This window comes from Podarcis melisellensis (assembly GCF_964234715.1).
Source record: "Podarcis melisellensis genome assembly, chromosome: 11".
Classification (NCBI taxonomy): Eukaryota; Metazoa; Chordata; class Lepidosauria; order Squamata; family Lacertidae; genus Podarcis; species Podarcis melisellensis.
The window spans coordinates 35,125,431-35,152,666 of NC_138543.1; the positions used below are offsets into that span (position 1 = coordinate 35,125,431).

Consider the following 27,236-nt stretch of genomic DNA (forward strand, 5'->3'; position numbering starts at 1 on the left):
CTACTTCCATTCTACTAGCTCAGTACAGCCTGAGCTTGGTTTAAGTTAGCCAGTGTGGTGTAGTGGTTAAGAGCGGTAGACTCGTAATCTGGTGAACCGGGTTCGTGTCCCCGCTCCTCCACATGCAGCTGCTGGGTGACCTTGGGCTAGTCACACTTCTCTGAAGTCTCTCAGCCCCACTCACCTCACAGAGTGTTTGTTGTGGGGGGGGGGAGGGAAAGGAGAATGTTAGCCGCTTTGAGACTCCTTTGGGTAGTGATAAAACGGAATATCAAATCCAAACTCTTCTTCAACCTGCTCCCCTTTAAATAATCAGGGATGCCCACAAAAGTGCTTTTCTTGCTTCTTTAGGGAACAGTTGCACAGAGTTTTTCTAAGACATGCCCAAGCCCCAGCTTCCCATATGAAGGATAATATTCCTCAGCAGTAAGAAATACAAATATAACTTTTCTTACAGTGAATCATTGTCCCTGGAGGTGATTAATGCCTCCTTATGAGAGGAGACAGTGGTAAAACCACTCCTTTAAAAAACCCTCCCTGGATTCAGAAAATCTAAGTAATTACCAGTCAGTTGCCAGTCTCCCCTTCTTGGACAAGGTTCTTGAGCAGGTGGTTGTGGACCAGATCTAGGTGCTCTTGGAGGAAACTTGACTTTCTATCTAGATCCATTTCAGTTGAGTTTTAGGCCCAATTTTGGCACAGAAACTGCTTTGGTTGCCCTGTTGGGAGAAGTAAAAGGTAAAGGTACCCCTGCCCGTACAGGCCAGTCTTGACAGACTCTAGGGTTGTACGCTCATCTCACTCTAGAGGCCGGGAGCCAGCGCTGTCCGCAGACACTTCCGAGTCACGTGGCCAGCATGACAAAGCTGCTCTGGCGAACCGGCACCAAAGCAGCACACGGAAACGCCGTTTACCTTCCCGCTATAAAGCGGTACCTATTTATCTACTTGCACTTAAGGGTACTTTCGAACTGCTAGGTGGGCAGGAGCTGGAACCGAACGACAGGAGCTCACCCCGCCGCGGGGATTCGAACCGCCAACCATGCGATCGGCAAGTCCTAGGCGCTGAGGTTTTACCCACAGCGCCACCCTGTTGGGAGAAGTGTGTCCCTGTTAATTCTCCTCAACCTCTCAGCAGCTTTCGATACTATTGACCATGGTATCCTTCTGGAGCAGCTGTCTGAGTTAGCAGTGTGTGGCACTTCTTTGCAATAGTTCTGGTCCTATTTGAATGGTTGTTTCCAGGATGTGATGCTTGAGGAGGGCTCTTTGGAGCCTTCAATGGAGGGTTTTTCAGGGTCTGACTTTATCCTCCATGCTTCAAAATTTACATGAAACCACTGAATGGGGTTATCTGGAGTTTTGGAGTATGTACCTTCCATCAGCTTTGGCCTGTGGCTCAGCTGTGGCCCTATCTGAACAGGGATGGTGTAACTTCTGTCATGTATGCTCTGTAAAGTGTCAGCTCATTTCAAAGTGCTGGTTTTGGCCTACAAAGCCTTAAATTGCTCAGGACTGCAATACCTCAAGGTCCGCCTCTCTCCATATGAACTGACCTGGACACTGGAGTCATCATCTGAGGCCCTTCTTTGTGTGGCTCCTCCACAAGCAGTTCAGAGGCAGGCCTTTTCTGTGGTGACTCCACATTTGCCGAGTGCTCTCCCCCGGGATGCTTGCCTGGCGCCTTTCCTTTCATGCTCTACTTGTGGACTTTCTAGAAGAATCTGTTTGGCCACTATGAGAAGGAGGATGCTGAATTACTGATACAGCAGGAACCTTCCTATCTCACATGCCCATCTAGAATACTATGCTACAGGGATAGTAGCATAGTAACAGTCATTGTGCAAAGGATTATGGAGAATGCATGAATAACTTCAAGCCCTTTGTATTAATATAGCATTCATCTAGCGGTAGTATATGTAATCCCAACGATCCTCCAAGTAGCTACCACTAGAACAAAAGAAAAGGAAAATATTGAGGAACCTCCGGACACTGGAACAGGCTGGACTGGTTTCATCCAAAAATAAGTACCAAGAAATAATGAAATAGCAAAGGTACTTTGAATATTGTTAAATTCTCCAACTATGTTTCCCCATTGATGCAAAACACACACCCCCAAAACCCCAAACCCAATTCAACTGCACTGCAGTACACACACACACAATTTTAACATTTCTGAGACTTCCATCCTTAAAGTACAGTGGTACCTCGGGTTAAGAACTTAATTCGTTCTGGAGGTCCGTTCTTAGTCTGAAACTGTTCTTAACCTGAGGTACTATTTCTGGGTTAGCGGAGTCTGTAACCTGAAGCATCTGTAACCAGAGGTACCACTGTATTCCATTTTATACAGAGTGGATATTGCCATGAATAAAAATGCTTGGGCTTTTGTATTTGTATTAAACTGTTAGATAATATCCAATGTTGTACAAGCAGATTTTTCCTTCCCCTGCCATCTAAGGGAATTCAGGTAGCCTTATATGTATGTTTTTCCTGGCCCCCCCCCTGCTATTTTACCCTCACGTTAACCCTGTAAGGTACCTTAGGCTCAAAGTTTACTGGCCCAAGGCCACTCAGCAGACTTTTATGGGTAGGTGAAGAGAACCTGGATTTCTGTGATCCAAATCTTCCTATCTAGCCATTACAGCCTGTTTCTTGAGAAAAGCTTTGATATATATTTCTTCTAAGAAGGTCAGTAATTATTGCAAATAGCATTTCAAAATACATTTTGGCCCACAACATTTTCCTATTGTAGAATAGTAGCTCTTATATTTTGTTGAATTTTATAGGGAGTTCTTCCAAATACACATTTAAATCACAGCTATAAGATCAATTAGAGACAAAACAGCACACTTACCTGCAAATGCTTGGTTTAGCATGGTTAAAATCCCCTGTTGATGTTTTTTCTAATGTTTCAGCGAAACATTTTGATGGTCATTGTACTTGAAATAGTTTGAACTTGAGTTCATTTGATTCCGTCACATAAACATGTGAAAATGGGGAATGCATGGGAATATTTGTGTTTAAAATCTTTCACATGCTTTATGTTGAGCTCGTCTTCGAAATCTTCAGAGATCACTGTAAGAAACTAAATATACAACGTGGATTGCTTGTGATATGTTTTTGAAATGTTGTGCAAAATGAAAACAGTTTACAGTGGGAGGAAAATACAAATATAGAAGACCAATCATTACAGGGAGGTTTGAAGGAAATGGGGAGCCCATTTTGTCTTTAAAGCTGAGTAAAAGCACTTTAAAAAATGAGGTGAACATTTTAACTCCCCCCCCCCCATGCACCGTTCTGGCGGTTCTTCTTAATCTCCAGAGCAGATTGTGGATCCCAGAGGAGAGAAAATGGGGTATTCCTTGCACTGGCTTCTGCTAGTGGGTCTGGATAGTTGAATCCAAACCAACTAAAATCAAAACTGACCCATTCTGATCAGGATATGTACTGGACATGACACATCAGAAAATTACTGAATGTCTGAATAATCCAACAAAAAATCCTTCCATGGAAGACTTTTGATACTGTTTTTTTCAATTTTTTTAAAAAAACAGCAACCCTCAAACATAAAACAATGAATCTGTTTTGACAGTGCTAATCTATTAGAACAGGATGCCTGGAGGGGAATATGGTCATCTCACAATCAAGAAGGCTGTACAACTCAGAGCTCCTGCGCTCAGGTACGTAATTTCTCTTCAAAACAACTCATTAACTGGGAATATTTGAAAGCTTTTACCCCCACTCGGAAGGGGAATGTCAGCAGATACGCTGAGATCAAAACAAGGTAGTATAACAAACTTTCTCTAGCCGCCGCAACATTGGGGAGAAGCCAGGGCAATGAGCCAGCACAGAGATAAGATGGCATCTAGTCCAATTAAGACTGCAGAAGGTACAGCGGAAATAGATACAAATGCAGTGCTCAATGTATTCTCATTAAAGAGAGGATAACAGAAACATGGAAGGGAATGATGACTCTAATAAATAAAGTGAATGCAACGCCAGAAAAAATAGTTGGAACTATATTAGGTATTTCAGTCCTGTCCTTGTAACCAATCAAATGGTAAATGAAAAATTTAAGACATCATGGGTGAGGGGTAATAAAGAAAAATAATATACAGTAGTTCCTCGGGTTAAATATTTAATTTGTTCCAAAGGTCCGTTCTTAACCTGAAACTGTTCTTAACCTGAAGTACCACTTTAGCTAAAGGGGCCTCCTGCTGTCGCCACACCACCGGAGCACGATTTCTGTTCTCATCCTGAAGCAAAATTCTTAACCTGAAGCACTATTTCTGGGTTAGCGGAGTCTGTAACCTGAAGCGTATGTAACCCAAGGTACCACTGTAGAAGGAATAAATTCAAGATTGCTGTGGGAAACAATGAAGGAAGTGTTTAGAAGCATATGTATTTTAAAAAAGATTAATACCACACACGACAACAAGTTCAAAACAAATTTGCAAACAGCTGCAAATTAAGCAAAAAGAACTTGAAGCAATAGAAATAGATAAAATGATGAATAGAAATAGAGGAAACGATGGAACAATTACTATATTTAAAACAAAAATATTCTTAATATGGGCATAAGGGATCCAAACTATTAGCTGCCAGGTTGCAAAAAAAGAGAAACAAAGCAACAATTACAGATATAAAAATGAAGACAAGAGAAAAGCTTTCTAGCAGAAAATTCATATGTGGTGGGAAGTCTCAGAGGCATGCTCAGAGTTCAAGGATAAATTCCATCCAGGGAAAAACACTGGGTTGTGAAGCAAGGGAGTGCCCATGGGGAGGGTTCTGAGAGCCAGATAGAGAGGGAAGAGGAGGAGGATTGAGCTCTAAGATTCCCCTCCTCTGTCCTAAGGGGTGGAATATCTCACCCAGGCAGCTGGAGATTCAACTTCCTGCCAGCAGTGGTGACTGATGAAAAGTTATTGCATGGAGTGGGGAGGAAAGGGAAACAGTTGATTCCTCAATCCTAAAATATTACTGCTTTTGCTCATGAATATAATGTTCCAAAATGTGATCCAACAAAGCTGTATCATGTGGCATGTTATGGCTGCCTTTGTTCTAAAAACAGATAGAATGTAGGAGGAATATTAGCTTGGTTAATTGTTCTAAAAACATCTGCCTTTATTCGGCAAAGGGGAAAATGTGTGTGGGTTAATGTCCGCTTACATATTTTACATTTTACATAAATTCACAGAGATTAATAAAGTTAAAAGGAAAACAAACTTAAGAGCATTTCACTGAAGTATATGGCAGTGAAAAAAGTCTAATACTAGGAATTGATGGAGTTTAGCCAAACCAATAGGTTTTGCACCCAGTATTATCAGAGCATTGGCTCTGCTCTTTTCCTATTAAATATTTAATCTAACTATTTTATAACACCTTATTTAGGTTTTGTCTCTTATTAAACATTTGTCAGCTTTTGGGATTTCATTTGTGTTTGTAGTTTTTAATTCAATAATTCTTTACCAAAATACGTACTCTCATATACGTGTTTTTCTCTTGTAAGTTTTAAGAATGTGATGTTTGAAATTACGCCTGGTAAAGAGATAGGTGACTTTGATATCAAAGCTAAATTCTTAGGTGTGGATATGGAAAAGTCACAGCTCCATTTTCAGGTAAAATACCTTGTAAGAAATAAATCTTTGTTCAGATTGGATTTTGAGATGAGAGTAGAAAAATAGACAGGAATTCAAAGAACCTTGCAACTTTTGTTTGTTGCTTTAGTATTGAGACAAAACTGAAACAGTCCAACTGATGCTCTTGAACAAACAAAATGCAAAAGAAGTCTGCATCATTATCAGCCACAAACTCATGGAGTTTCTTCCATCATTGCATCATTTACTCTACTAGACAGAGGCCTGTAAAAGACATGTCAAGTCTCGAATGAAAAAAATGCTTGTACTCTATGCATTCCTTAATTAATTACTTAGCTGTTTGTTCTTGCTGTACAAAGATGCATGGTTTTGAGGCTCTTTTTTTCTCTAGAGGGCTGGTACTATTTTCTGTGCTGTGGATCACAAATGAATTAGGCTTGAGAAGAGGGCAGCTAGATGCTTTGTCTACATATATGTTTTACTTTTTGGTATTTGATCATATGCAATACCATAGATCTTCCTAACAGGAGGAAAGACCATTCACGTTCCACTGTGAAATCTAGGAAATAAGTGATCATCTGCCGGGTTGTTGCTGGCATTTATATTTCAAGAACGGATATACTTTCAGTTGGGGAAAGTGTACTGGGGTAAGTACAGTAATCCCACAACTTACACACATTTAACTTGTATGCATTCAGCTTTATATGTGTGGCCAATAATAATAATTTAAAAGGGTTCTGTAAAAATGGTGTTGCCAATCCCTCCCACTATTGAGCCCAATGGGTTTTGACCATACACGATTTTTGCTTTAGGCATGATCCCCACGTAAGTTTCAGGCTTCCTGTGCATTTTTCCTGTGTTTCTGTGAATATGGGGTGAATATATCTTATTTATTTCAGTACTGAACAAGGGTACAAATGGATCTGATGTGATCGTTAAAGAATGATACAGTAAGGTTTTGGCCTTCATGACTTAGGACCAGGGTAGCTTGTCTCTATATAGGCACATTAAAATGTTGAGAGACTCCTGTAGTACCACATTGGCCTGAATATAAACCTCACTTTTTTCCAAATTCCAACTGTGAAAAGTTAAAGTGCAGCTTAAATTCACGACCTTGCAAAAATTGGCTTTTACTATATCGCTGCTGAAACAGACATACAGTAAAATGGAATGGATGTGCCTGCAGAATTTTGATGGAGTGGCTTATATTTGGGATTGTGTTTTTTTGTTTTTCCCCCTTGAATTTTAAAGGTGTGGCTTATATTCAGATGCAGCTTATATTCGGGCCAATATGGTACCTCTGTCTTTTGAGATGCTAGTAATGGCCACAGAGGACATTTTCAGTGGTGACACTCCAGTTATGGAATATTATACCCAGAGATGCTCTTTTGGCACATATCTTATTGTTCATGACCCCATGGACCAGAGCACGCCAGGCACTCCTGTCTTCCACTGCCTCCCGCAGTTTGGTCAAACCCATGCTGATAGCTTCGAGAACACTGTCCAACCATCTCGTCCTCTGTCGTCCCCTTCTCCTTGTGCCCTCCATCTTTCCCAACATCAGGGTCTTTTCCAGGGAGTCTTCTCATCTCATGAGGTGGCCAAAGTATTGGAGCCTCAGCTTCAGGATCTGTCCTTCCAGTGAGCACTCAGGGCTGATTTCCTTAAGAATGGATAGGTTTGATCTTGCAGTCCATGGGACTCTCAAGAGTCTCCTCCAGCACCGTAATTCAAGAGCATCAATTCTTTGGCGATCAGCCTTCTTTATGGTCCAGCTCTCACTCCCACACATCACTACTGCAAAAACCATGGCTTAAACTACTGTATAGGGACCTTTGTTGGCAAGGCGATGTCTCTGCTTTTGACACAACTATGTATTCTAATGATAATTCACAAAACAGCTCTTGGTGAGACACAAATATTAGCTCTGGGTTAGTATTGGCTTCTATTATTTTTGTGGCTTTTTAGCTTATTGTGGCTTTTGCATTTTAATTATCTCCTCAAAAACCACCAGAAGTAAAGGCGGTGAGCTGGCGCTCGACTCTGGAGGGCGGATTCCCTTCAGAGCTTCCCGCCCACTCCTCCGCCTTTGGGGCGGCGACTCTCCCCTCAGGCCGCCTCCGCCACACTCAGCGCGCTTCCTCGCCTGTCCGCCTGCGGTGCCTGCGGTCCCTCAAAGCAGCCCGGGGAGACCTCGGAGGCGGCGGCGGCGGGAGCTGACCCTTCGCGCCCGCGAGCTCGGTGCTTTTGCCCCCTGAGGCGGCCATGGGGCAGCCGCCGGTCTCGCTGTTGCTGCTGGGCTGCAGCGCCGTGCTGGTGTGCCCCCTGCTCTGCCTTCCCTCGGCGGGAAATGGTAGGTGGCGACGACGGGGCTGTCTCCCGCCAGAGGGGAGCCAAGTTTTGGGTGGTCGCTCGCTGGGAGGAGGAGGAGGAGGAGGAAGGCGGGGAGGCAGCTCAGCCATGTTTCGGAGGACACCATCCCGGGGCTGCTGAGGGGGCGAGAGGGACGCTTCCAGGAAGTCGCGTCCGATTGAATTACAAGTAATCCATACTCGAGTTCCATTGGTGTGAATGGCACACAGCCAATGAAAAGTGGGGGTAAACACTCGGGAAGGGGCTGCTGGACTAGGTGGGCCATTGGCCTGATCCTGCCGGGCTCTTCTTAGGGGTCCTTTTCCCGGGGAGCCAAAGGCAGCCCCTCGCTCTGCTGGCGGAGGCGCGCGTGCAACATGTAAAAGTAAATCCTTCTGACAGAACAAAGCTGGCTGCAGGAATGCCTTTGATACTTCGATTCGCCTTCTTCTTTCCTGGCTCGTGTTACAGGGCGCCTGGGTTGTTGACGCCACTGCCGCCAAGTTGCCGGAGATGCGCCCCTTTGGATGTGGGTGGGGAGGGGGCTCTTCCTCAAAAGCAGGGGTGGGATCTTTACCGTCGCCTTTTCTCTCTCTCTCTCCTCGTCCTGTTTATGGTGTTTATTCAGCGCAATCCTGTGGATGCCGTTGAGTTCAATAGGGTTTCTTTTACAGGCAAGAATGCGTAGCGTTTGAACACTTGACTGAGTAATAAATGGGGATATGCAACTCTCACAGAACATAAAGTTTTGTTGGGTGTTGGGGAGCACCTCCATAGTTGCGTGGCTACAAAGGAAGGCGCTTAAGTTTTTAGGGTTTCTCTTAGATTCCTTAAATATCATTAAGGTCAGTGGGAGATGAGCAACCCGTTTTTAGTACATCAGTCCATTGCACCTGTACAGTAAAAAAATAATATGAAAGAACCCGGACCCTGTACTCATCATCTGAGTCCTTTCTCCGCATGCTTCCTCCATGAGAGGTCTGGTGGGCAGAAACAGGAGAAGTGGCCTTTTCTGCAGTGGCCCCTGTTTGTGGAATGCTCTCCCCAAGGAGGTTGGCCTGCGCCTTCAATACATATCTTTAGGTGCCAAGCAAAAAGCATTTGCCTTCTCCCAAGCATCTGGCTAATTAAACAGTCTATGGCCCTTTAAACTTTTGTTTGTTACTATGCTACGTATTTTTTTGTCTTTATATTGTAAACCATCCTGGGATGTCATATATGAAGGGTGGTATGGAAATTTAATGAATAAAATAAATAAAAAGATATGGAATGTGAAAGTTACAGAACCTGAGAGTCATTGTTTGCTTTCTTTCTATGAGTAACTTCTTTCTGAATTGTTATGGCTTATAAACCATGCATGATGTACAGTACCGTATTTTAATCAGTAAAAGAGATAATTCTTGGCTTAGGAAGTGGTTGTTTATATTTCTGCACATAAGCAAATGGTTGCCTTAACAGATCAAATGTTTGCCATTTGTCTTATGTTTTGACAACTTGAAAACATTGTAAGTTCATGGGGGAGTTTTTACTGCCTGGAATTATTGCAAAGGAACTTTGTGATCCATTCTCTTTCTTTGTTCTCATAAAGTACAGCAGTGTAGGGAAGAGGGAATCTCGCTGGTTGTTTATTTTCCTCCATTGTTGCTATACTTTTTACATTGCTGACAGATAGACAGTATGTTGACCTAAAACGCTGAGTGAGTCATTTGCTTATCACCATGAACAGAACAGGGAAAATGTGGATCAAATTGAACATTACCATCAACGTTTTATTATCTATCTAGATGGTTGCTATTTTTTACTTCAAGGTTAGTTTTTTGTTAAACTAATGAGAAAGACAAACTTCGTATGTTAAATTTAAAGTTGCCCCTTTTGGATATCAACTGTGGTTAGTACAAAATAAAAAGAGCTTGGTTTATGAACCACTTGGATTAAGAACGCTGCAAATCCCGAAGTATGTGTTTTGGTTTGTGAACTTTGCCTTGGAATAAGAACATATTTCGCTTCCTGTTGAGTGTGTTCCATTTGTAAATTGAGTCCCCTGCTGCTATGGGAAAGCACGCCTTGGTTTAAGAACGCTTTGGTTTAAGAACAGACTTCCGGAATGGATTAAGTTTGTAAACCCGAGGTATCACTGTAACTTCCTATTGTTTCCCCACCACCAATCTGCTTGTGCTTCCCATGACAAAAAAATACATGTTGGGTGAATACTTTAAAACTATAAGCTCCAGTCTGTGGCTCTTGTTAACAAGACATTAGTAAGTTTGGGTGTATGTGCAGAAATTAACAGAAAGACTTGATGGGTATATAATTGTAATTGAATAAAGATCAGCTACCTGAAAATAGACTTTGCAGCTTGAGGATTAGTGTGTTTTCCAAGTTAACTCTGGCTTTGATCTCACATTTGACTTAATTTCAATTGCCCAGTTTGAATACTGTGTTCATGCATTGGACTGGATCATGTTTGGCATAATCATGTCTAGAGCAGACCAATTGAAATCAGTGGGACTTAATATGTGGACCGATTTGTGTACATGTGTGTGTGTTTCTGTTATATATATTCACAAACAACATATATCTCTTTTTTATTTTTTAGTAAGTAATAACATTAAATAATAAATTACTCCCACAAAAATGCAACGGTAATTTTAAAAGCAGTACAAAAGAGGTAGGAAATGTTACAGATGTGGCAACTGAGAGAGGCACTTTGTCACCAAGGTGTTGTGTTGTGTTGTGTTGTGTTTTGTGTGTGTGTGTGTGTGTGTGTGTGAGAGAGAGAGAGAGAGAGAGAGAGAGAGAGAGAGACTGGATGGCACTTCCAACAAAGTAGGTGAAAATTAACCCTGGGTTAAGAACTTAATTCGTTCTGGAGGTCTGTTCTTAACCTGAAGCACCACTTTAGCTAATGGGGCCTCACGCTGCTGCTGCGAAATTTCTGTTCTCATCCTGAAGCAAAGTTCTTAACCCGAGGTTAAGAGGGTTAGTGGAGTCTGTAACCTGAAGCGTCTGTAACCCGAGGTACCACTTGTACTTAATTTGTTTGATAGAAGATGTCCCTCAGTGGCTGGATGTGGTGGATGACTCAATCTTTCTTCTCTTATGCCTCAACCACAAAAGCTTTGTGCTATAAGCACCACAACTCCGTTCACCTGACCAGCATCTGCAGACTTTGACATTTTATGAAAGATGCTTCTGCACCAAATGCAGTCATGGCCTTGGGTCTGTCTTCTAACAGCTGTATTTTTGTTAAAGCTGTTGGAACTGTTTACTCACGAGAAGTATTCAATGACTGTTGGTGTTCTTTAAAGATATCTTTCTTGAGAGATACATCTCGAAGGTTTAATATTGGGAGTAATTGAAAGCAAATGCATTTTAAGTTACAAAATCTGCTTAGGGATGTGTCAATTTCTAATCTTCATTTGGCTCTCCATACTTGGCATAGACTGTTGTTTATGTTGAGCACAAATAATTAATCATGGTTTTGGAGTAACCTAGTCTGGACTGGGATCGTGTGTCGAATTTGGGCATAAAGTGAAAGGGTGTGTCAAAATAAGTCACAATAGTGCTTTATTTAAAATCAATTTAAGAGATATCTGTGTTGAGGATTAAACTTCAGTAGCAACTTTATTTTTTAAGAACTAGATCATGAAAGGTCAGTGTGCCATCTTGCTTGTTGCACAAACAATAGATATGTGCCACTCTCTATTACGTATCTTTATCCTAACAACACTCACTTTAGTAAGCCTCATAAAACCAGTATGTTTAGGAGCATTTGGAACAACTAATGTTTTAGGATATGAAAGCCCTATATGGAGAAAAACCCCACTGAAGTTGATGTTTCCAGCTCTTCTGTTCTTCCTTATTTGTGAATAATGCTGAATGACCAAAGTACAGTCTACAGAATTCTGAGTTTGTTTAGCCCTGCAAAAACACTTTGAGGCTGATGAGAAGTCACATGATCTTTGATCCATTCTTTTGTACTGTGAATGCCATTCCAGTAGTCTAAATGATCCTTCCTGTCATGCCTTTTCAGTAGTTTGACAGGCACTGGGTTAGTAGACAGCCTAAAGTATACAACCCCTGGGGAACAAACTTCATCATCAGTTACTTTCCATGTGCTATTGACATTTTATAGTTTTTCACAAATGACATCTTGGATCATCTATCACAGTAGTTCTTTTCTGAAGTCATAAATGATTGGATCCATATTAGTGATGGAGCTGTGGTCACAGTGGAGGAAAGGAGTGAAGTGATGTCTCCTCCCCCCTGTAGCTCCAGGTCCCCTGAAAACTGCTCTAGGGGGCCCCCTCGGACAGTGTGCAGGTGAGGGCTGTGTCCTGCGAAGGCTGTGCAGTTGGGGTCAGAATATATCTGAAATGATTTTTAAAGGACTAATTTCTTGTATAATATACACTTTGCTGTTATTCTTGTTATTACTAATTATTTCTTTATGCATGAAGCTGGACACCAAAAACTTTAAAAGAGTTGTCTTGTCTAAGATATAGGCTGGAATTAAAAGATAAGTCATTGTGGGTGACACAATTAGTACCAGGTTTTCTCCAACCCGTCTGAAGAAAACCTACAGGCTCAAAGTGTTGTATACCGGAACAACGATGGCCAGTTTTAATGGGGATATAGAAACAAAATTGTTCTGGGTTCTCTTATCATAGCACTCCAGTTCTTTGATGTGATACTGAGCAAGCCTTTCAGAATATAGCCCAATACAACATGGGCTATCAGGTAGATGTTAACCCAGAATGAACATTTCATGTACTGTAACAAGAATTGTGTCTTATCTAAAGGAGGTTTGAAAATCCAATAGGCTATTGTAATGGTTCTAGGGGTTGCTTATGCGTAAATCGACGCCACACCTTGCTGGGTTACCTGGGTGAACCCTTTCTGTTCGGACAGCCACTCACCCGTGGCTGTCTCAATCGCTGGCAGAATCCGTCAGTGGGCGTCTCTTGAACTTCTTCCGGCAAAGAAGCTCTTTGACGCCTAGTTGCCGCCTACTCTCCCTGCTCGGAAGCCTTCTGCGCAGGGAGGGTGTGGGCAGCGGAGGACCCGTGCTCTCCCCGCTGGTCTCCGGCGAGGAGTCATGGAGCCACCTCGCCGATTCCCCCATCTGCCCCCCTTCTCCACTGGTGCTACGCTGAATTCCTTCCCCAGTAGATGGGTTGCTTCTCTCCCTCCCAGGACGCTCTCCGGAACCCCTCTGGAGCCTTCCCTCTCCCTCTGGCTCCAATGGCAGTTTCCTGACATCCATCTTTAGCTTACTGAGGCAAGGGAAAGTCCATGATTTTCGGCAAAGTTTCACTCGATAATAAAGATAAATACTTTTGGAATTTGAATGTTTCTTGCATTGAAACATATATTTAAATAGTCTGAAAAAGTATCTGATGAATATTCAGTGAATAAGAAGGTTTGTAACTGCTGTTGTTAAAATTTCAGAGGTGATGAATAGGAATCCCTGTTTTCTATGTTAATGTCATCTTAATAGGTGCAGACAAGATCTATTGTAAATAACAGAATGTAAATTACTTTAAAGCAGCTATCATAAACACGGGGTGTGTGTGTGTGAAAAGGTAGTATAAAGGAAGTAACATGCTAATTGTACAAGATATTTGGAAAATGGAAAAGGCAGTGAATATGCCTTTTTCTAGTCCACAAAAGAATTTTACTTCAGAAAAGTATTTTCTGCTAAATGTGTGAGTTACCTAATATGTTTAATAACCATAAACTTCATTTTCTAGAATCTTTCGCTCAGATTGGACCAAAAACCTTTCCCTATTCAACAGAAGAAGAATATGAAAAAATCCCATTGGGAGACGATGACATTGAAAACGATTCCGAAATTGGATCGGGTTCTATCAATGAAAGTATTTTCCTTCGAGAAACACGAATGCTGCCACCTAAACGGAACTCTGGAGATGTCAAGGAGTACCTGACTAGTGGATGGCTGACCATTTTTGTTCCATCAGTTTATACCCTAGTTGTTGCGCTGAGTCTTCCTCTGAACATCATGGCAATTCTTGTGTTCCTGATTAAAATGAAGGTGAAAAAGCCAGCTGCAGTGTACATGCTCAGCCTGGCTTCTGCTGATGTTCTCTTTGTGAGTGTTCTTCCTTTTAAGATTGTCTACCATTTTTCTGGGAACAATTGGGCATTTGGACCTGAAATGTGTCGTTTTGTCACTGCTACCTTCTACTGCAACATGTACTGCTCTATCCTGCTGATGATGGTGATAAGCGTGGACCGTTTCTTAGCAGTGGTGTACCCAATGCAGTCCCTGTCATGGCGCACACGAAGACGTGCCTTTGTGGTCTGTCTTGCCATCTGGCTTGTAGCAATAGCTGGAGTGATACCTCTGCTAATCAATGAGCAAACCCAAAGAATTCCTCAGTTAAACATTACAACGTGCCATGATGTGTTGAACAAAGATGATCTTAAAGGCTATTACCTTATTTTTTTCACCATTTTCTCTTCTCTTTTCTTTTTTGTGCCATTAATTGTTTCTGCTGTTTGCTATGTGTGTATCATCTGGAGTCTTAGCTCTTCGAATGTTGCCGCAAAGCAAAGCAAGAAAACACGGGCGTTATTATTGTCTGTAGCTGTTTTCTCCATTTTTATTATGTGCTTTGGTCCAACCAATGTCCTTTTGTTAATTCACTACATCAGTTTTTCTTACAAAAACTACTTGGGGAATATCTACTTTGCCTATCTCATCTGTGTCTGTACCAGCAGTATAAGTTGCTGTATTGATCCTTTGATCTATTATTACACCTCTTCTGAATGCCAGCGACACCTTATCAGTCTTTTTTGCTGTAAAAAGACCTCTGAATCTTGCAGTACCAGTACCAGTGGCCAGTTAATGACTAGGACCAGTAGAAGGGGTACTTGCACCAGTACACTTGGTAACAGTGTCTACAGGAAGCTATTAACATAGGGTTGCAATCAGCTAAGTTTTGTTCAAAGTAGACTTACTGAAATTAATGGACCCAAGTAGTTACGTCCATGAATTTCAGTCAGTCTGTTCTTACTATGGGAAACATTTGCTACAACTCATATTGTTTTGTGGACAAAAGTACATTTTGTGCACTTATTATTTATATAGCTATATATTTAAGCTGTTATACTGAAGAATAGCCATATCACATTTTTCACATGATTAACATGTTTGTTAACAGATAACCTGTCATTAAAAAAGATATAGGGTATGGGGAGGTGTTGATAGGGAGACTCAAGGAGGTGTTGAAACAGTGTTTTCCTGTGAAAACTTTACCCAGATATGTACTGCATCCCTGTGAGTGTGTGTGTGTGTGTGTGTGTGTGATAGAGAGAGAGAGAGAGAGAGAGAGAGAGAGAGAGAGAGAGAGAGAGAGAGAGAGAGAGAGGGGTATTAATCTGATTCTACTGACAATGTTATAAATAGGTCACTTATGGCTGAAAACCTCCAACAACTAAAATCTACAAACTGTTAAACAGACTTCAAATTTTTATGCATTGTTTACCACATTACAGTAGCCCTCTGAACGAAATCACTGTTTCCATTTACAAATTGGCTTTGGATGCTAAGAGACACTTATTTCATTCAAAGCTGCCTAATGACCTTATGACTAAAGAGATATTTGAGTTTATATATCCCTTTTCTTATTGGTACTCTAATTTCAAGTATTATTTGTATTACAACATTTGATAATTCCTGAAATTAAATGAATCAGTGGTCTTTTTTATCACTGTTTTTCTAATTTGTAGTATATGATTGAGCCTTCTGAAATGCATTCTTCATATTTCATGATTTTGCCCTACATATTTTGGCTGCCTTAGAAGCTAAAAACTGAAAGATTTCCTTAAAAGACAAATGAGTCAATATTTGCAATTTGGTGTTGTCACACAAAGTTCAAGTCATGGTAAGCCTTTTTATTGTTCTGTTGAATATAAACAATGGACTTTTGACTCATGATTGAGACCTGAATATTGATTTTACAGAAAAGATTGGCTTGCATCCTGACCTTTTGCTCCTTTACAAAGAGACACAGTACTTTATAAAATGGCTGTTTCCATGAGCAGAGTTATCCTTCCATGAATAGAAGCAAAAAGTTATAACTAGCCAGAACTGGTTGCTAGTTGGTGTTACTGTGTACCCATCACAACTATGCACTGAATAGCCTAAGGTAAAGGTAAAGGTACCCCTGCCCGTACGGGCCAGTCTTGCCAGACTCTGGGGTTGTGCGCCCATCTCACTTAAGAGGCCAGGGGCCAGCGCTGTCCGGAGACACTTCCGGGTCACGTGGCCAGCGTGACATCGCTGCTCTGGCGAGCCAGAGCTGCACACGGAAACGCCGTTTACCTTCCCGCTGGTAAGTGGTCCCTATTTATCTACTTGCACCCGGAGGTGCTTTCGAACTGCTAGGTTGGCAGGCGCTGGGACCGAGCAGCGGGAGCGCACCCTGCAGCAGGGATTCGAACCGCCGACCTTTCGATCGGCAAGTCCTAGGCGCTGAGGCTTTAACCCACAGCGCCACCTGTGTCCCGATCTGAATAGCCTAGTTACATTCTATTAATGTGGTTTAACATGGACTAGATCACACTGTCAACCAAGTAGTTTGGAGTTGCCCAAATATTTGAAGAATCAGAGAAAAGGTATGCTGGCATATTTATTTCAAACTGGTTCTGCTTTAAGTCTTATGCTAAACATGTGTTTCTACTTTTAAAATAGAGTGAAACTCCAATGTGTCCTGTTCAGAATGTATTTTCTACAGGTATTTGCTTTTAGTGGGCACCTCTCCGCAGATGATTTAGTTATTCTGTACCTTAGTTTTTTCCTAAAATGTCTCGTACCTTGATCATTTTAAGAACAGACTGAGGCACTGCAACATTATAAAAATCTAATTAACTCGCACTCAGTGATGGAAAATTGCAAGTGCGCCCTGGGACATAAAAATAAATTAAATATTACTTGTCTTTATGTAAATTACTTTTACTTTCATTAGCAGTTGAATTTAGGTTTTTAGCTGATGCATTTCTTTAGCACAGAAACTGTAAGTTTCTACTCTGGAATCCCACAGGGTTTCTAATGTAACAAAAAAGTAAAGTGTTGCATCTAGTGAGTGCAAAAGCATTTGATCCAACAGAGGCATCCATTAATGCAAGAGGCAAGGGGACACTTCTTGCCCATTCTCCCTCCCTTCTGTTTTCATAATTATGAAAAACCTACTCTGGATGCTCTCCCAAACCTTCAGAACAGATTTTTGGGTGGTGCCGGAGGCTATGAAAATCAGCAAAATTTGCATCCCTTCCTCTTCCGTCAACAGTTGCCTCTGCTGGAGCAACATCTAAACATTCTAAACATACATTTTGTTTAAGTGTCGATAATATAATTACCAAATGGGAGAAGTAAAACTACTACTTATCTACTCAAAAGTAAGTCCTATTGATTTCAATTGCCGTTGCTCTTAAACAAGCAGATATAGGCTTGTATCCTGAAACTCGGAATCTGAAGCAGCATTTTAAAACTGAGAAGAAGTGTCTGCTAATCTGTCAGCAGGTATTTTCAGCATTCTAACAATTTTATTTGGGATGTACTGCATTACTATATTGTTTTCCATTTTTGTGTGCGAAAAGATATAAAAGGGTATTTAGCTGGGTTTAATATAGGAGGAAATACCTGTTATAGGAAGAATATTAATGGTTGTGACCAACTAGGTTATACTCCGAGTGTACACATTGAAAATAGTGGACCTAAGTTCTTCATGTCCATTATTTTCAATGGGTCTACTCTGAGCTGGACTGACATTGGATATGACCCAGTATTGACTTCTATTTTCTTCCTGGGTCAAATCCCTATCAAAATACATTTAATGTAAAGTAATTTAACCATACATTTTTAATTTTATTGATGTACAAACATAAGTAAAATGTGTAAATATTTCATAATTTTTGGAAGTTATATTATTATATATTCATATTAACCAAATAAATTATGGTATTTGCTTTCTTAAAACTATAATGTTGATAGACAGATGTTTATTATTATGTTTGAAAATTGAGTTAACCTGCTGCAATAATAAACTTTTTATCTGCTTCATTTGTTGTGTGTTCATACCTATGCCATGATACAAGTTTGTCATACATGATATCCAGTCTGATATATTTTCACTTAAAAATTGCTGGTCTGAAACATGTAAACCTTGAATATTCCAAAAGCTTCAGTCAGGTTGCTTAAAACTAATCTTCTATTCGTATCCCACAGCAACAAAGATAATATTTTAAAATGTTAGAAACAAGTAACTGTGGTAGTTTGTAGGAATCAGCCATTTTGGTCTTGCATTATTGTTCAGTGACAATAAGGCTAAACTACAATGAAGGGGCAATCTATGGTCTTTGTGGTGTCTATGGTACAGGAAGTGAAAAAGTAGTTTGGCAGCATGTCAGGCCAGTCAAGGTTCTTCAGGCCCCCAGGCAAAAGCTGCACTGGACTAAGGCATGACATGGTTCATTCCTTTAAATTGGAGGTGAATTGCCTTGGCCTGCCCTAGCTGATACTGTTTAGGAAATAGTGGTAACACCACCATGAATCTCCCCCTGTGGTAGGACTGCTCTGCTCCAAAATGCTGAATCCATAGACAACAGAAAGGTTATTCAATACTGCTACTATATGTGTCCTTTTTAAAAATCTCACTTCCATTGCACGCCTACTTCATAGGCTAGAGCATCTGCTTTGTATGCAGAAGTTCCCAGGTGGTCCAGTCCCCGGGATCTCCAGGTAGGGCTGGAAATCTTCCCCGACTGAAACCCAGAAGAGCCATTCAGTTTAGGATCACAAACCAAGGCAGTTTCACATAGCTAGCGAGGGATAAGCCAAGCCTTTAACCATGATGAACGGTGCTGCATTGCTGTGGGGAAGAAGCCCCTCTTGAGATGACTATGCTGTAAGATCTGGGCTCCTTCCATCTGAATTTAGGTGTAAATATGTGAACAGGTCATATTTCTTAAAGGTACGACAGCCTCCGCCACATCTTGATTTGCAAAGGAACCCAGACCGTGAGTGAGCGCCTGGGTCTCCCCAGAATCTTTCTACAGCTCAGCAGAGATGGCACCCAACCTCTGTAACACTATGTTTCTCTGCATGTGTTTGTGTCTAGTACCTATTTTGTGTCTAGTACCATTGTGCCTCCATGAGTTGGGCAAGATAGTGGGTCAGGATCATGAACTGACCTTTGAGCTTCTTTATAACCATCCCAGATAAAACTTTCTTCTAATCTTTCAGAGGTTTTACTTAATTGCAGCCTTTGTTGAATCCTGTAAGTATTTGCAGTTATTTTATACCTGGACTGCAAAAAGTTCCAGAATGTGTATGTGTGGCAGTGTTGGGACATATAAGCATCTCATTATATGAGTATCAATGTGGACCAAGAGAACTGCTTTATGAAACAGCCCTAACTTTTCCAAGTTGATATATCCCATTTGACTCATAATCTGTGTCCATATCAGCTTTGTTAAAAAGGAAGCTCTGTTTCCCATGATTCATTGTTATAGAGATGTGAAAATGGCTAAACCCCGCCCTCATTTTTACTGATGTGGATGAAATTTACGGGAAGAGGAGTTTCTCCAGAGTGGATTAAGCCTGCCAAATTGCAGGCAGATATCTCCCAATGCAGGAACCCTTAAGTTGTACAAATATTGTTTCAGTTACAGGAAGTCATACTTTTTCTCTTTTCCATTATTGTTTGTACAGTGTTTATAAAGAAGTCTGTTTGCCTCAGTAATTTTTTTCTTTTTTACTGTGAGTTTTGACTTAGCTGTATGACATATCTATCATCTATCTATCTATCATCTATATCTATTTATCTCTTTGACTGCCAGGAGATGAAACCTGCTAGATTTAAAACTGATAGTCATAGTGATTCTTCCACAAGGGCAAAAGTGAACATTTCTGGATGAATAAAATGTTTGTTAATCCTTCCTGTCTATTGTTTTTTATACAGTTGGTCTGAAAATTTGTAGACATCTAAGAAGAGGAAAAGGGGATAACACTGCAAAAATACACAGTATCAAATAGAAATAAAGGATACTAACAGGAATGAAAAGGAACTCTCACTCACCAGCCGTTCAACTAAAGGGGGAAGGCAGAAGGGGGATAACTTTTGAACACAAAAATGTGGCACAAACAAACTCAAAACATAAAAATACAATAAATAAAAGTGGCAAGGTTATTGTCTATAAAGTTACAACAGAAAGTGATTGGAAAGGGTCAAATTAGTAGGCAATGCACTACCTAAAAACAACAAAGTAGGCTTGCTATAGATCAGGAAAATTGGTGTTGGGGGAATTTTGCTGAATTTGCAAAATGACAAGGGGCAACCCAGATGCATGGCAACCAGGTGGAAAAAGCAGTGGTTCGGTTTTCCCCAAAAAGCTTAACAATTTTGGTGGGTTTCTTTGAAAAAAGCTCAGGAATTTTACTTTTTGAAACACTGCAACCCTATTTCAGATTAATCCCACAGGACAGTATTATTATGAGGCCGATTACCCTACAGAATCCTTCCCAAAGTGGACTGTTGATGGTAGATGACCAAGGGAGCTGGGTTGGCGTTACTATGGCAAAATCATGTCCTAACATGGTCACATTATTTTGACTTGCACCTTTTACCATTTTCATAAACACCTGAAAGCATGGGGAGGGATGCCAGTGTCCTTCAAGCAAGAAGTGCCACCAGCCAAGTGAAAAAGCAAGCATCAATTCCATTATTCTATCTATTCCCCTGGAGGTGCCACCTTCACAATGGCCAAACCTGATCAGAAGTTGTTTTACTTGTCTTAAATAGGGAAAAGCAATAGTACTGTTCAAACGTTTATCTGAGCACATGGACAGGATAACAACACCATCCCTATAGAATCGGTACTGAAGGGACTCTGCACATACAGACTTGTGTACAGAGACCAAAATGAATCAGAGGTTTCCCAAACAATTTGGACAGAGCCAACACGTGAAGATACCAGTGGCTCCAAGCAGACACACTCCTGCTCCCTTTCTGCATCTTGCTGCCACCAATATTAGCAAGAGTGCTGTATTTGTAGATCCATGGAGACCTCAACCCTGGCCAGGCACCTAGCTTTGACTGCAATTGTGCTCTTTGACCACCAGAGGCTCCCCTAGCTTCAGTAGATCTGAGCTCTGCTCTCTGAATGGCAACTGTTGTGGAACAACAGTGCAGGAGGACTTGTCCTCAATGATGTGCTGTTTCTAAGCTTCTCAGGCACTAGCTGACCAAATGGGGAACAAGAGTCTAGACTAGATGTGCTTTTCTCCAGATCCAGCTGGGTAATGTTGTAATTCCCAACTTCAGCTCAAATCATGGGACTATCTCCAAACACTTCTAAACACATCTGGCCTTACCTTTTGATTGTTCTCACAGTGACAATGGACTCCAGAATGGTGTAATAGCATCAAAAGTGAAATGGAGTGGATTTTCAAACGGATGCTCAGCCATGAATTATCCTGGAAGTCACAATGCCATCACAAGAGTTATTGTGATGAGAAAAGAGACTAATAGTAAAGCACTTCATGCACTTACAGGTACTCAAGATAGGGAAAAGGGATACATTCTGTTCATTAATGAGGTTTAATTGTCCGTCCCACCCTGAAAATGGAAACGTTCAAAACCAACCAAACGCATCAGTATCCATTACATGGGTCATAATGTGATTTTCAGAAATATTTTGTTTTTCAGAAAGCATCTTTTGAGAACAAACATGAAAGATGCCAAACCATGTAGATAATTCCTCCTATTAATATGATGACTCTTGTTACTCTCGTGAAAGCAGTCTTTTATGAAGCTTTGAAATACAGCTAGGAGGGAGAAATAAAAAGCCCATTCCTCCCTCTTCCTTAGTCCTGTCTCTTTGAAGGTTGCTTTTCTGACAGTAGGGGGTTAGCTCTGGGTCTCCAATTGCTTTAAGATAATATTCAAGCCCAAATTGGATGAAAAGATGAAGAGTGGAATTTGATCTCAGAGAACTTAATGGGTCAGGAGAACATGCCTTTCAGATAAATCCTTGCAGCCCTTTTTTAGAAACCTGGCAGCAAAAGCTGAAGTGTGCCTCTGGAGGAATAATGGGCCGAACTCTGAAGATACTTTCTCTGCTTAATATACTCTGCACCTTACATAGCACAGTAAGAGCAAACAGTAAGTACCCTTACCGTGGTTTGTGAATGCTTTAACATGCTTTAATTTGCACAAGGCAAGCAGAAGGGTGGGGGGCGGTCTACTTATTTATGACACTCTTCTCTACTTGGCTGGCATTCCATCTTGCCTTAAGCATTGTGTGATGGCCAATTTTGTGTGACAGGAAGAGTAAGGCCCCTTCCATGAGTGGAAGTCCATTCTGCCGGCATGCAGACACCATTACCGTTGAAAAGGGCAATCCAAATGATCCAGGGAATGGAGCAAATCCCCTATGAAGAAAGAATGGAGCATTTTCGGACCATTCAGTTTGAAAAGGCACATAAGAGGTGACATGATAGAATATTATTAAAAAATTATGCCCGGCACGGAGAAAGTGAATAGAGAAAAGTCTTTCACCATCTTTACTCTAGAACTCATGGGCATCCAATGAAGTTGCACGCTGGAAGATTCAGGACAGGCAAAAGAAAATACTTCTTTCCACAGTGCATGGTTAAACTAGGGAACTCAGTTCCACAGGAGGCAGTAATGGCCACCAACCTAGGGGGCTTTAAAAGAAGATTGGACAAATTCATGGAGGAGAGCGGTAGTCTAAACCACTGAGCCTCTTGAGGTTGCCAATCAGAAGGTCGGCAGTTCGAATCCGCGCGACAGGGTGAGCTCCCGTTGCTCTGTCCCAGCTTCTGCCAACCTAGCAGTCCTAAAGCATACCAGTGCAAGTAGATAAATAGGTACCGCTGCGGCGGGAAGGTAAACGGTGTTTTCATGCACTCTGGCTTCCATCATGGTTTTCCATTGCGCCAGAAGTGATTTAGTCATGCTGGCCACATGAGCCGGAAAGATGTCTATGGACAAACACCAGCTACCTCGGCCTGAAAGCAAGATGAGCACCACAACCCCATAGTCGCCTTTGACTGGACTTAACTGTCCAGGGGTCCTTTACCTTTACTATTTTTTTATTAGTCATGTATCACTCAAAGGTGTTCCAGCAGCTTACATTAAAGCAAAACATGTACATGTCCACACTACCACAGGGTGTGGAAAGAAGGGGGAATCATATAATACAGTAATCTTTCATATAATCTACAAGTGATAGAATAACAACACACTAGCCCGATAAACAGCAGCAAACAACATTAGCAGTACTCAAACAATAAGCAAAGTGATACTCCCATCCACTAATGAGCAGATAAATCAAACCTCAACCCCCCCTCCCTAGTCCAAAAACCATTCACATCAAACCAGCAGATCCCCACTCAATCTCCCCCACCGCACCTAGAAGTCTGCCATCAGGCCAGCTGCTGCGAATCTGCAGCGGGTGGGTCCAACATCATCCGGTGGGGGGTGTCCATCATTTCTCCCTTCTCTTCAGGGCGGGGGGGGGATGGGGGAATAGCAGCAAAGCAAAGCAGGGAGATGGTGGCAAAAGTTTTACCTGCTTTGCCATTGTCCCAGCTTCTACTGCTCCTCTCTTGCTGCTGTTAATGCTGTTGCCAGCCATGATGGCTATTCTCTGCCTCCACAGCTGGGGACAGAAATGCTTCTAAACCCAGTTGCTGGAACAATAGGAGGGGAGAGTGCTTTGTTCTTGAATCTTGCTTATGAGTTTCCAACACGCTTCTGGGGGGCCACTGTGAGATCAGGGTGCTAGGCTAGATGGCCATTCCTGATTTAGCAGACCATTCTTATATTCTTATTGGATGGTAGTGCTATTTTTCTAGAAAAAGAGGTGTCGGGACTCCCCACGAACACTCCCTTGTTCTCTTATAATGGCAATGGCATCCACCTGAGAGGTGTCGGAACTGATGTCCGGTGAGTTCCAGCTGGGGGGGGGGAGCCCTGAATAGCACCAATTGTGCTTAAAGAGAATATTCTTCTATCAGGAAGACAAGCTTTGGGGATTATTTTTTTTTTCAAATATATGTGCATTACATTAGATATTTAGGTTTTGATTTAAAAGGAATTCCATCCCCAAATCAGTTAGAGTGCATCTAAATCGTTTTTAGGTTTTGCGTGTCCCATCTCTGAAATTTGTGTGATTTCTGTTGTGCAGTGAAATTTGTATTGTTTTATCATTTTTATGCTCATTTGACATTCTTTAAACCACTAATGCAAAATGTACCTCCTTAAAGAGGCAGAAGCTTTCTAGCAACTCCTTGGGAGCGCTTTCGACTGACCTGTGCTCTGTGGACTCTTGATAGCTTTTAACATATGGGACACAGTATTTGCAGGATACTCTCTACTCTCTACTCCTATAGAATAGGAGCAGAAAAGGGGACATATTGAGAAGGAAATAACTGATTTGTAGTAGAGAGACCTCCAAAGTAATAAAGTGTTTCAGCATAAAATAAAAAAGGAAGGAAGGGGTTTCAACAGTATTTGTATTAGCACAGACCCCTCCGACGACCTTACAGTGAAAGCGAAGGGATCACAAATCAAAATTAACAACAACAATCCTAATAATCCAGATCGGACAATACAAATCTGTAATTTAGTAGTCTGAATTTATATTCTGATGAAGAGAGTAATACTGAATGTTATGCTGGTGTTGACATAATTGATTTTATATTGCCTCTCCTTTCAGATTCATCCTTAGAGACGGATAGGAGCCTCTTGCCAATTTTAGTTAGCCCTTCTACACATGAGAATGAGTTGGACATCCACAGTCAAAACACAGAGTCCATTCACCTCTCAGAGGACATTGAAACAATCATAACTAGTCCATGGGTAACTTGGTTTGTTCCTTCAGTCCACATTATTGTTGTCATGTTCAGTCTTCCTTTGAACATTATGGCAATCCTTGTGTTTGTGGTCAAAATAAGGCTTAAGAAGCCAGCTACAGTGTACATGCTCAACCTGGCTTTTGCCGACGTCCTCTTTGTGTGTGTGCTTCCTTTTAAGATCATCTACCACTTTTCTGGAAACAATTGGACATTTGGACCGGAAATGTGTCGTTTCATCATGTCTGCCTTTCACTGCAACATGTACTGCTCTATCCTGCTGATGGTGACGATAAGCGTTGACCGTTTCATGGCAGTGGTGTACCCAATGCAGTCTCTGTCATGGCGCACACCAAGACGGGCCGCTTTGATCTGCTTTGCCATCTGGATTGTAGCCATAGCTGGAGTGATTCCTCTGCTTCTCAGGGAGCAAACAGAAAGATTCCCTCGCTTAAACATTACCACCTGTCTTGACTCACTAGCTGTCTCTACAGTTAAGACATTTTATCGTTACTTTTCTGTAGTGTCTATTATGTTCTTTTATATACCATTACTAATTTCTGGTACCTGTTATGTGTGCATTATAAGGAAACTTTCTTCGTCCAATGTTGCTACAAAGCCAGGTAAAAAGAGACGTGCCATTCTCCTGTCTGTAGCTGTCTTGTCCTCTTTTATTATTTGTTTTGGGCCAACAAATGTCACGTTTATGCTGCAAATCTTCAGCCTTTTGCCTGAAAAGCAGGTTGCAAATCTCTTGTTTGCATGCACGCTTGCCACTTGTATCACTTCCATAAGCTGTTGCATTGACCCCTTGATTTATTATTATGCCTCTTCAGAGTGTCAAAGGCAGGTCTGGCGTCTCCTTTGCTATAGAAAGCATTCTGATCTGGAAAGGAGCATTCAGTTTTCAAGCAGTAATATGGAAACCTCATGAATATAGCTTTTAATCATTTGCCCAGAGCAGGGGTCGGCAAACTACGGCCCGGGAGCTGGATGCGGCCCCCCAGGCTCACAAATCCAGCTTACGGACCCTGCCACCACTCAGTCAGTCCCTGCACACTGCGGATGCCTCACCGTACAAGGACTGACTTCCTTGGTGCTGCCACGGCTTCTGGGTGGGCGACGATGCTGGTGCGGCTTCGAATTGGCCGCAGGAAGCTCCTGCAGCCAATTCGAAGCTGTGACGTTTGGATTTCTGTGCACGGGAAGCGACAGCACGGAGCAGAGCAGAGGCGGTGCTGCTGCCCCCAGCACCTGAGTGGGGCTTTCCCCATGGCGACGGTGCACACTTGGCAAGGGCCCCTGGCTTCCTGTCGGCCTCCTCCGACACCCCTTCCTCCTCCTCTGCCATTGCCGCTCCTGCTGCTGCTTCTCCTCCTCCCGACACTGCTGCATGGCCCCTTTCCGGGCGTGAGGGATACAGTGGTACCTCAGGTTAAGTACTTAATGCATTCCAGAGGTCTGTTCTTAACCTGAAACTGTTCTTAACCTGAAGCACCACTTTAGCTCATGGGGCCTCCTGCTGCTGCCGGAGCACAATTTCTGTTCTCATCCTGAAGCAAAGTTCTTAACCCGAGGTACTATTTCTGGGTTAGTGGAGTCTGTAACCTGAAGCGTATTTAACCTGAAGCGTATGTAACCTGAGGTACCACTGTATGAGGAAGAAAGAGGCGCCACTGCCGTTGCAGGTAACCAGGCTTGGGCTATTCTCCACCTCCCCACAGCGAAGCAGAGCATGCAAACAAGAGGGGATGATCATTGCAAGATTTGTGCATGCACACAGAGACCTTGCCACAATATTGTTGTGACCGTTCCATGGTGCGCACTTACCCAGGAGTTGTTACGTTCTGGTGGGATGTGATGGCAACTTAACTTTTACACAGAGGGCAGGCCTGCTGGAATGAATGGACCTGGGTTAGGCATGGCCACTCATGTCAACAGGTCTACCCTTGGGTAAAAAATAGAGGAGACTGCCGCGTAAATATGCTTTTTTAAAAAGCTGTAGTCCAGCCCCCAACAGTGTTTGAGGGACAGTGAACCGGCTCCCTGTTTAAAAAGTTTGAGGACCCCTGGTCCAGAGCATAGCATTTTATCTTATTAGTTTATTAATTGCCTTTTGTATAAATCTCAAGGTGGTTTGCAACAACACAGTTATATCTGATGCAATGTACTCATTCATAAAATTGGGTTTTGCATGTCACAGAGGTGGATACTGGTTCACAGCCTTTGATGTCTATGTATTTATTTCTATAGGATAGTCTCTAGAGCATTTAAATATGTCTAAATCGGATGCCAGAGACTAGTCTGACTCTGAGGGTGAAGGAATGCAGGCACAAACAGAGCAGCCTCTGACAAAGGAGCAAGGGGAGGATTTGCCCCCCC

General features: G+C 42.0%; 1 protein-coding gene and 1 pseudogene across 4 annotated transcripts; both read left to right on the forward strand.

Annotated features, from left to right (window-relative positions):
- Positions 1-7,705: 7,705 nt before the first annotated feature.
- LOC309380457 (proteinase-activated receptor 1-like) lies at positions 7,706-14,894 on the forward strand (the record flags this gene model as incomplete). Of its 3 annotated transcripts, none has more annotated exons than XM_081930328.1 (2): positions 7,706-7,949; positions 13,702-14,894. In XM_081930328.1, the coding sequence occupies exons 1-2, from the start codon at positions 7,862-7,864 to the stop codon at positions 14,892-14,894; spliced, it is 1,281 nt and encodes a 426-aa protein (XP_081786454.1). In that variant the 5' UTR covers positions 7,706-7,861. The 3 variants fall into 3 exon arrangements, with proteins under 3 accessions (XP_081786454.1, XP_081786456.1, XP_081786455.1); XM_081930330.1 differs by lacking the exon at positions 7,706-7,949 and adding an exon at positions 8,081-8,137; XM_081930329.1 differs by lacking the exon at positions 7,706-7,949 and adding an exon at positions 12,179-12,271.
- Positions 14,895-24,658: 9,764 nt separating this feature from the next.
- On the forward strand, positions 24,659-26,229 carry LOC309379904 (proteinase-activated receptor 1 pseudogene; annotated as a pseudogene). Its single transcript has one exon. The product of its transcript is annotated as a proteinase-activated receptor 1 pseudogene (transcript).
- The last annotated feature ends 1,007 nt before the right edge of the window (positions 26,230-27,236 follow it).